The sequence below is a fragment of the Electrona antarctica genome (genome assembly GCF_951216825.1).
Source record: "Electrona antarctica genome assembly, chromosome: 20".
Classification (NCBI taxonomy): domain Eukaryota; kingdom Metazoa; phylum Chordata; class Actinopteri; order Myctophiformes; family Myctophidae; genus Electrona; species Electrona antarctica.
In genome coordinates this window covers 12,484,984-12,496,506 of record NC_136801.1, presented here as the reverse complement: position 1 = coordinate 12,496,506, position 11,523 = coordinate 12,484,984, and the positions used below count along the sequence as shown (strand labels likewise).

The following is an 11,523-nucleotide window of genomic DNA, read 5'->3' as shown; positions in this document are numbered from 1 at the left end:
GCATTTGGCTGTGGACCCACGTGTGAAAAGGTTTTGTCCCAGGGACCCCAGAAGCAAAGATTTGAGCTAAAAATGTGACTTTAAAAATATATATATATTCAAAGATTAGCACAAATTCTCACGATTTTTCAAAAATAGCAGATCTAGTGAAGCTCTATGAGCTTGTACATCTGGTATTTTTGAATAGCCAAAAACATCTAAAATGACACAGATGCTTTCCTAGTTTTAATGGGTTAATGACAGTCCCCCAGTTCACTATTCTTTTCCGATGTCCCAAAAATAATTATTAAATGATCAATAAATACCTGTAAAAATTGTATAAAGTTTACACCATGACAGAACATATTTTGCAGATGTAACACAACTTGGAGGCAAACGTTATGCAATTGCTTAACAGCAAATTTTACATTTTTTTTTCCTTTTTCCAAAAGAGAACTTCAGTGCGTTTTTAAATATGAAGATGGTATTTTCCCCCTAGATATTTACATACAAACAATGAAGGAAAAAGTATAAGCGAGACAAAGATAAAACGTGTACCCAACCTCACACATACATATAGCTTAGATTTGCTAGTACAAATGTAAAAATTTAGAACACATTTACATTACAAAATTATTCTTCGTACTCAGATGCAACAGACTTTGGTAAATAGTGTTTTTGATTTGGTATGTTCTCTTTACTAAATCCCCCTCATCACCGGAACCAAAACTTTTGGGAACAATATTCTGGTCTGTTTGGCCAGAATCTAATACTCTTTGAAACAGCACACTGTATGTTTGTACACAATTTTCAAGATATTAATCTCTTTTTTCACGTTTTTGGTTTTTTGTCAAGGTCATTTTACATACTGTAACTTGTGGTGATAACACTGACAACACATAGTTTTTGTTCGCAAACTCATGACTCGCCATAGCTCCGTTCGGAACCTCTTCCTCCGCTATATAGCTGCGAGATGAGGTTCCACTCCGCAGGGTGCCGGCAGAGTGTGATACTGGCGAATGGTGGCCAACAGTACAGCTTTGTACGTTATTGCCAGTTCCATATTTTTTGGCTGAAACTTCCGGGTGGTAAAACACTACGAAGAAGAGTGAGAAAATATGGAACTGGCTGAAAAAGGCGACTTAAACACTGTCGCTTAAATGTCCTTGACCGGGAAAATTTCAAATAGCTGAGAACAAGGAGGACTACCTTTACTTTTTGGATACAATGTGCGGAAAAAGGTAAAAATAGGAACGTTTTGCCACCGTTCACCGGTTTCACACTCTGCCAGCACCCTACGAAGTGGGTCCTCAACTCAGAGATATGGAGGAGGGTGATGTTCCAAATGGGGCTAGACTCTCCATCCAGTTGACTTCATAAAAGTTTTTTTCTCTTTTTATTATTCTTTTTTATTCTTTTTCAGTTTCGTTCCATTGTGGTTTCGTCCACTTTGTCGTTTCAAGACTTTTCGCTCCAACCTTTTCTTTTATTTGGTAAAAAGCTCTGTCAATTCGGGAGCTCCTCGAGGGAATCGACGAGAGGGTCCATCGTCACCGAGGCCGGGCCGAGGTCGAGCTCGCCGGGCTTCAAACGCTTTATCGTGTTTTTCAACGCCTGCCTCTTGTTGCAGAACCAGACGCGCACCACCTCCCGGTCGTAGTTCAGTTTCTCCGCGATCTCCGTCATTTCCTGTCCGGACGGGTGCGTGTTCTTCTCAAAGTGACTGTTGAGGATCTCCAGCGCCTGCGGCGTGAACGAGGTCCGCCGCTTGCGCTTTTTCGAGGGCTCGCTGCCGATAAACTCAGTCAGGTTCTGCATGCCGGACCGGTGGCGGGCTTCTGCCTCTGCCATCCAGCGCTCGAGAACAGGCTTTATCTTCTGGGCGCTTTTAGGGGTGATGTCCAACTTCTCAAACCTGGCAGGATATAAAAGGCCAGGGTTCAGTTTGCCTGTCAGACTGCTACCTATAGTGTTCTCTTGGGCTTCCTGTGGTAGGAAAAAGTGGCTTCTCAGGATGGTGTGTCTGGGGAGAATTGAAGAGAGAAGAATCTTACTTTAGGTGCCCTGTGCCAGAACATAAGGATAAGCTGCCTGTCTTTATAGTGAATCGGTCTCCTCGAACCAGCATGCCATTGGGAGTGGGACCAGAGACTCCTCGAACCAGCATGCCATTGGGACTCAGTGGGACCAGAGACTCCCGGCATACAGGCATAAATCCATCATGCCAAACGCCCTCTATGTCAGTGGCTCTCAAACATGAAGGTCAAGGACCACCACATTGGTACCGGTATTTGGTCCCCGCGCGGGCCCCCATCTGGAAATACTTTGTGCCCAGGGATCCCCAGAAAAGAAGATTTGTGATAAAAGTATAAAACATTTCAAAATGATAGTCCCAAATCATCCGATTTTTGTCACGATTATAATGTTTATTTCTATTGCAAACGTATACAATTGGGTTAATGTGATTAAACTGATTGAGACACTATATAAAATATTTCTTTCTGGGGACCCCTTGACCCCCCCCCCCCTTAACCCCGGACCCCAGTTTGAGCACCACTGCCCTGTGAGTTCCACGACTGGGAGTACAGCGGCAACGGGAGGTCATGGTTGCCATGGGGATCAAGTGGTGTTTGGATTCTCTGCCCCAGATTGGCAGTGATGGAGCAAGGAGACCCTGCTATTGGCTAGAAGTTAAAAAGTTAGCAAAAATGTAAAAAATAAATAAATAAATCAAATAAATTTAAAATGAGAGCAAGAATCACACCAATATCCCATCCTTCTGTCAAGTGATAAAAACAGAAGAAAAAAAACACAATTGGAAGCACTTAAATATAGAACTATCATTTATTAATACAAAATAAGCTTGAATTATTCATCTAAATGTACATTTAATACATTTTTCTAACTTTTCTTCCCCATCTTATATCCTACTATACAACCTCTCTTTGTATTGTATATTTAATATGAAAAACATTTGCACTCTAATCTTGAATATTTTCACACGTTTTGTGGTCTCTGGGCACATAATTCTAATATTGTGCACTTTGGCAAGCCTCTTATGAGACTATTGTAGCTGTTCCCATTATAGTTACTGAAGACAGCTAGCCGGTGACTTAAAGCAGCAGTATGCAACTTTTTTTTAGGAATAAAATGTAATTTTGTCTATAGTGTTCTCAGGGGATGAATTTTATTTTGACCATCAGGTCAAAATTAGTGCCAGATTCTGTTTCTACGTTAGACATGACCTTTGACAACATCTAAATGTCTCAATAGAAGAGCAGGGAGACAAAGTACTACTGTACCACCACAATTGTATAAGTTATATTGTATTAACATACTCTGCCATATAGATTGGACAACATTACATTTTATTCATAAGAAAATACAAGTTGCCACATACATAGTGCCACTTCAATGCACTGGTCTAATGTAGTGCTATTTGAGCATAAACATTTGGACATAATATTATGACACATTTATTTGTGGATTTTGTATTTTATTAATGTATAAATCACACTGTAGAATGGCTATTAAGAATATCAGTATTATTATATTCATTATTATTATGCTATTGTGGAATTGTGGTACATACAGTATACGCTTTTTGTTTTGTTTATTACAACTAAAATAAATTATGACGTGCTTTGTAAAAAATACATTTGTTATGACTGTGTGTCACTGGAGGTTTAATACACTATTAATATAACGTATTGTATCATGTACTATACAAGTACAGTGTCACTGGTTTAGTGGAAGGACGGAGCTGTACCTTAACAAAACCCCCAAAAAACAACAACAACATCTATCTGGGGTTATGTGGTGCTTGTCGTCCCAAAAGAAAAGCCCAAGGTACTCTCTACTAGTAGTTTCACAGAAAGAGGTTTGGGACAAAAACGCGAAGTGCAAAGATGCTTTTAGGTGGACTCAAAATGGACAGGCAGTTGGCAGAAATTCACAGGCAAGTGGTGATGAGACAGAACAGCACTACCAGGAAGTGCTCCCTCTCTGAGGAACAAACAACGCAACAAGAGACCTTTTTAGGAATGAGGTGTGTTACTACTGTACGTATACAGAACAAAGAGGTAACCTGCATGAATGCTCGCCCCAAAACACACTCGCCCTCATCTTTAAACCTCAGTTTAGGTTTAGATATCGTACTGATACTAATATTACTGCATACTGGATACTACGGTAATACTGAGGTTACGTTTAGGAATAAGGTTAGGTTTGTATATAGTTTTACTGAGGTTATGTTTAGGAAAAGGTTAGGTTTGTATAGTTTTACTGAGGTTATGTTTAGGAATAAGGTTAGGTTTGTATAGTTTTACTGAGGTTATGTTTAGGAATAAGGTTAGGTTTGTATAGTTTTACTGAGGTTATGTTTAGGAATAAGGTTAGGTTTGTATAGTTTTACTGAGGTTATGTTTAGGAATAAGATTAGGTTTAGGCATAGTTTTACTGAGGTTACATTTAGGAATACGGTTAGTATAGTTTTACTGAGGTTACATTTAGGAATACGGTTAGTATAGTTTTACTGAGGTTACGTTTAGGACTAAGGTTAGTATAGTTTTACTGAGGTTACGTTTAGGAATAGCAGTATAGCAGTCTATGAAACAATGAAAATTGTGTCAAACCACGCTCATCAGGTTATTATACATTTCATTAGACACTACCACATCTGTGAGATAGAGCATCATTGGTGTGATGATGTCCTCATGGCTGTCCCTTTCTGATCAAATGTGGACGTGGATAAAACTAATAATAAAGTCCAAATACAAAGCTGAGAAATAGAAGGAGACAAGATGGAAGTAGGCCTACATCTGTCACTGTCACTTCCCCTGATCCTGTGTTCAGACCCCCCCCCCCACACACACCCTCAGGTACCACCAACTCCCTCTCCTCCTCAAATGTCCATGTCTCTGTTGATGTTAACTAAACCAAAGCATGTGGGGTTTGGCCCTCTACTTAAAGCATGAGGAGATGCCTGTCATGTCCAATGTCATACAAAAATAAAATTGTCACAAAGGCATGTATAAGAGTCCACAGAGTGTTTATTTTTTTGAAGCTAATGGTCTTTAATGTATGTTATAAATATTTCAATTATGCACGGTTTTGAATATTTCATGCGTGATTTTTTTTAAGACTTTAAACATTACTTGGTGAAGGGCCGTTGCCTGATAAGAGAGCTGCCCTCTCTGTGGAGTTTCACATTTTATCGGCCGTTTGATGTTGATGTAATGAAATTTTCAAAGGTGCGTGGCAGCGCTGTGTCACATATTTAAACAGGGCAGGTTATCAGTAAAGCAACATGCATTTCAGGGGTACATTTAAAATTAATGTGACGTTTTGCTGCAAACGCAAGGGAAAATTGTAGTGCAGAAACCCTGAACATTAACAAGTAGTGTAAATTCTTTCGAAAGCTTACTTACAGTATTTAACACAATGTTTCTCAAAGTGGGGTCCAGGCACTCCCAGGGGTCCATTGTTTTAGTGGACCGTTCGCCTTTTATTCGTTTTACTGAGGTTAAGTTTCTGGTTTAAGGACTTCCGTGTTTTGTACCATATTGTATATATAAGTACAGAACAAAGAATGTTCGCTTTCGCCATCTTTGTTGAAGAAGAGTCTGGGCAATAGTTACTGAGGTTACGTTTAGGAATAAGGTTTAGGTATAGTTTTACTATGGTTAAGCTTACAAATAAGTTTAGGGTAGGCATAGTTTTACTGAGGTTACGTTTAGGAATAAGGTTACGTTTAGGCATAGTTTCACTGAGGTTAAGTTTAGGAATACAGTTAGGTTTAGACATACTGTAGTTTTACTGAGGTTACGTTTAGGATTATCTGGTGGCGACTATTCTGAGATTGCCGGATTTGAGTGTGTTTTGTGGCGAGCGTTATTGTATCCATGAGGGGGTTCCAGGGGGTCCCCAGCAAAACAGTAAATCAGTTTAACCCTATATACAGTTCATCGGCTATTTGAAATTCCTTGACAAGAACATGTTTGAGAATCACTGATTTAATAACTATTCTGATAATCAATGTTATTCCATTGTATACTATAGTATGCGACTGGGCACCCCCCACAATTACGCCCCCTTCTGTGACGCACATGGAAATGCTTCGCCCCAATGCTTCGCCCCATTCATTATGATGAATTCCTGTTCTGTTCTTTGACTATATATAGAAGTGTCTATTTGTACGTCTCTAAATGTTTTGATGAATTGAACAAGGTGGACCCTCTTGTAAACAAGTGTAATGCTTAATTGGGTTGTCCACTCACAGTTAACAGTCTTTGTATTGAGTTTGTGCTTGAAATGTACTGTAATTCTGCAAACTGTTAAAAATATTACAATCAATCAATCAATCAATCAATCCCTTGTCATGCGTCACATTGCAAGAGGACAGCACTGCCCGACTTTCCTCGTTGGTGGGAAATATTGCTCAACGCTGACAGTTTTTTTTTTACCTAACTCCTGTAGTCTTTTCTCACCAAGTGGGCCGAGTGACATAAAAAGGCATAAAACTATTATGCCTAAACCTAACCTTAATCCTATTAAAATAATTTGCGGCGCGTATTAGAAGATAAATAAACACTGTGAAGCATTCGATCCTGAGGCACTCGGATTGAAAGGCTAATGCTTGACAGGCAGCGACGCCACAGTGTCATCTGGTTTGGCAGAAGTTTTTGGGATTATTTAACACGGTCCGCTCATAGTGCCACGTGCGTCACAGAAGGGGGCGTCACCAATGGAGCGTGTCTTGAGTGTACAGGGTTTGATAAGGTCTGGCCATATATGGAGCGTGTCTTGAGTGTACAGGGTTTGATGAGGTTAGATCAACATATGGAATGTCAGAACAGGTCAGCTCCATATATGGAGATCTAAGGGTGGCCGCGGGGGCAGTGTCTTGAGTGTACAGGGTTTGAAGAGGTGACGTGTCACAAGGCGTAACGGGCTGATGGCCATATATGGTGGCGTGACCTGACAGACAGACAGGTTTTGCAGGTTTTTCATATACTAACTAACTATACTATGCTATACTACCTCTTTAAATAATGTGATGATTTGATATACGCCTCTTCGTCTGACATGAAACAGAATTGTCGGCCTGGGCCATGGCTCAGTGGTCCAGGCACCTTGGCTGGTAAAATTGGGAGTCGAGCCACCTTGTCTCTCTCCCCATTTCCTGTCAGCCTACTGTCTGTCCCTCCATACAAAAATATAAAATAAAGGCGAAAGCCAAAAAAACAACAGAGTTGTCTTTGATAGATGTGGCTCACATACTTCATATGTCATTATAAGTGTCATCATTCAAGTGTAAAGAGTACAGAGAGGGATGAGATGTATTGTGTTGCTGTCAGGGAGAGACCTCACATCTCCATATCGTTTTTCATAAATGAATGTTGTCCCCATCTACAAGCTCACAACACGTTGTGATGCGTATATTCTCTATAGTGAAGGTGGTTAAGTGTGCCTGTGGGTTTTATGAACATTGAAACAATTACAAGTATTAACAAGAGCTTGTGACTAGATAATAAGTTAACTAACTAATAACATTGGATTTTAACCCGTTCAAACACGTATGAATGGCCCAATGGCACAATAACTATAACAATAAAAGTATAACTAACAATAAAACTGTATAATAAAGGTATAGTTGCACCGCTCAGTTCACACAGGTGTGATTTTTTTACCTTTAAAAAAAATCCTGTTATCAAATTATTATACATAAATTCAAGGCTGGGGTGTGCAATTGATATAAAATAAGTATTTTTTTGGGGGGGAGGGGGGGTTAAACTGTTTTGTATATAAGGTTTCCACCCGACGACAGTGGAGATTGTCTGATTACCTTATGAATATGTAATGTACTGTAGCATTTATGATGAGCGAGCCTCTCGGCACCCAGTAAAACATGGTAATCTTATTAACAGATCATCTCCTGTCAAGTTCTCTCATGCCAAAGCAGAGTGAACGGGCCATCGTATGCCTTAGTAATTATTTAATGCTTTAAAGTGCTTTCGTGTCTAATACTCCGCAGCGCGTTTTGCATAAACGACATGGGGCTGTCAGGGCACAGGGTGGGGGGGGGGGGGGGGGGGACTCGGAGAAGACGTGACGTACTTACAGTAAGTGCATGAGAACTTAATTCGTCAGGTTGTTTAATTATGTATTTAATATCTTAATCTTGTCTGTTAAAGTTTAAACGGAATGGCAGTTCCAGGCGGCAAACAATTAGGCGCACTAACACGGCTGAGTGGCTTCATCATCTGCTGCTATATGCAGTCTTACTGAAGTGACAGCTAACCTGTGGTAATATGGAAATAATATGCATTATATATTTTCTTTTGTAAAATGAATGCCCTACTCTTGCGTCACACAAAAGCATCAAAAGTAGCAGATCTGAAAAGTAGGGATGCATCGTTTTGCATAAACGAGTCAAACGACATGGGGCTGTCAGGTCACAGGGTGGGGGGAGGGGTGGGGGGACTCGGAGAAGACGTGACGTACTTACAGTACTCACAATACCCTTCTTATACCATGTTTGTATATACTTTTGCTCTCACTTGTTGCTTTGTTGTTGTTTTTTTGTTTGTTTTTTTCTTTACATGCTCTTGTTGTTGCTCTGTTCTTGTTTACATGCTCTTGTTGTTGCTCTGTTCTTGTTTACATGCTCTTGTTGTTGCTCTGTTCTTGTTTACATGCTCTTGTTGTTGCTCTGTTCTTGTTTTACAATACATGCTCTTGTTGTTGCTCTGTTCTTGTTTACATGCTCTTGTTGTTGCTCTGTTCTTGTTTACATGCTCTTGTTGTTGCTCTGTTCTTGTTTACATGCTCTTGTTCAGCACTTTGGTTTGTCTTCGGTCAATGTAAATGTGCTATACAAATAAACTTTGATTTGATTTGATTTGATTTACAGTAAGTGCATGAGAACTTAATTCGTCACGTTGTTTAATTATGTATTTAATATCTTAATCTTGTCTGTTAAAGTTAAACGAAATGGCAGTTCCAGGCGGCAAACAATTAGGCGCACTAACACGGCTGAGTGGCTTCATCATCTGCTGCTATATGCAGTCTTACTGAAGTGACAGCTAACCTGTGGTAATATGGAAATAATATGCATTATATATTTTATTTTGTAAAATGAATGCCCTACTCTTGCGTCACACGAAATCATCAAAAGTAGCAGATCTGAAAAGTAGGGATGCATCGTGCACCGATATATCGGTCGCATATTTGCCATTATCGCTATTGGCAAAAAAAAGGTTACAGGAGTTTTTACACTATGGTGTTTGTGATATGAAATGTAAGCTTACCATAATCACAGTAAACATTATCACGTCATATTCGAGGGCTTTGTTTTAAACTCTAGTCACTTTCAGTTCAGCACAGCTGAGGGGTGTGTCACTGTGCAGCTGACGCTCGTTGACACTTGTTAAAGTTACTTGCATCAAGACAGAATTATTTTTGGGGGCACAGTGGCACAGTCGGTAGTGCTGTCGCCTCACAGCTAGAAGGTCCTGGGTTCAATTCCCGCTGGGGACGCTGTGGGCGCTGGGGGTGTGTGCCCATACCCGAGGCAGGGTTGGCGAAACGGTCTTTCTGTGTGGAGTTTGCATGTTCTCCCTGTGTCCCCTAAGGTAGGTACCCTTACAAAAAAACATGCAGTAATCCTGGTCTCTAAACTACCTCCCCCTGGCCAGCCGGGGCGCCTGATGGAGGGGAAAGGAACTGGTCGGAAACAACGTGTTCCTTCCACTACGTCCAGCCGGGGATACTCTCCCCTGTCAGGTGAAAAGAAGCAGCTTGGACTCCTCATGCATAGAAGGAAGCATGAGGTCAGATTTATTTTCTTCCTTGGCACAAAAGGGGGAAATAATAACACCACAAACTAAACTAGAACTAAAACTCGAGTGCCTACTTGTGCGTTGCAGAGCGCGCAATTACTGTCGACCGCTACGAACTTTCAAATCTCAGCCTCTCTGTAAAACAATGAAATTAAATGCTAAAGTCGGGTTATAACTGGCCGTCAATGGTGAAGTAATTACGATATGTTTCAATATTGGTTAGCTAACAGGTAACGTATGTATGTGTATGTAAGTTGTAAGTTGAAAAGTACTATATAATACTGTGGTCGGCTGGGTTTTTTATGCATATGCCGTGGTATATATACTGATTTTGAGTGTGACGTAATGAAGATATGTATCAATGCCAGGATATAACTGGCTTTCGATGGTGACGTAATAAAGATAGGTTTCAGATTACATACATGTATACATAGAGACATTACCTTTAATCCACCCGACACTGAAACATATCTTTATTATGTCACCATCGAAAGCCAGTTATACCCCGGCATTGATATACAGTATAACTTCATTACGTCACTCTCAAAATCAGTATATATACCACGGCATACGCATAAAAAAGCCAGCACGACCACCTTACTTTTGCGCTCTGCTTGTGCAAGTAATAAACAAATATCGCTATCAATATCGGCTCTCGGCTAAATTGTTATTTTAATCATCAGTCTTGGCCAACAATTTCCATATTGGTGCATCCCTAGTGAAAAGTAACAGCTTTGGACATGAGATTTGGAGAAGCTTTCTGAAAACAGAGTTTACAAATTGCTTTGCACACCGGTATTATCAAACTAATGCAAATAAACAAATCAAAGTGATACAAGTGATGAGATGAGATATAAAACAATATTGAAACGATAAAGGACTATGAAGATGCATAGAAAATAACAGCTAAACTGCTAAACTGAGACAAAACATAAATGGTTGCACCTCGTGCAGAGTCAACTGGCAGCAGCAGCCGTCAAGAACATCTTTCATTCTTTCTTTCAAGGCTGAGAAGAGCAGTTCCTATAAATTAGGCAGAGTCACAATGAAGAGACTAGTCTGTTTGGCTCTTTTGGCCTGTTTCGGATCTAGTCCGCCTTCTAAATCCTAACCTAAGTTTTCTTTTTTTGCTATATACAGTACAACATCTAAAATGACGCAGATGCTTTCCCGGTTTTAATTGTTACACATAGGCTTGCCCGGTCTTAATGGGATAGGCGAAGTACAAGCTTGTTTTTCAGTAAAGTCGCTTGTAAATTATTGGTAGTTTTTGGGGGCTTGTTTCTAAAACGTAGTTTCTTATTTGGACTTGCTTCCTAATGCTTCCTAATTGCTTCCTAATGAACCCGTGGTTCTCAAATATTTTCATGTCAAGGTCCCACAAATGAATATATGTATTCTCCAGGTAGCTCCCTAGTCCTACCAAACAGACTACAGATTACTACAGACTGGCAGTCGAATGAACTCGGGAGATCAGTCGTTTGAAAGGTGTGAAAAACATGTGCGGAATGCACCTGAGAGTGGACACCGACAGACGGCTACTATGGTGCTACAAATATAGACTATGGCTTGATGTCTTTTTTCAACAACAAGCCCGGCATCGAAAGCTTCTCTACAATTTACGACGTAAAGCAACAGTCTACTCACCGCCCATTCAACAGCAGATTTTTGGGAACAGATGCTTCCCAACATTTACCACCGT

The 11,523-nt window shown here is 40.2% G+C and overlaps 1 protein-coding gene across 1 annotated transcript in view; it reads right to left on the bottom strand.

The window, feature by feature from the left end:
- Positions 1–1,485: 1,485 nt before the first annotated feature.
- The window catches only part of pou6f2 (POU class 6 homeobox 2), a gene marked incomplete at its 3' end in the record, with an annotated part of 115,957 nt that continues 105,919 nt past the window's right edge, over positions 1,486–11,523 (bottom strand). The window contains exon 11 of the mRNA XM_079489319.1: positions 1,486–2,002. Coding sequence (XP_079345445.1) covers positions 1,486–2,002 — 517 coding nt within the window. The remainder of the gene's footprint in view (positions 2,003–11,523) is intronic.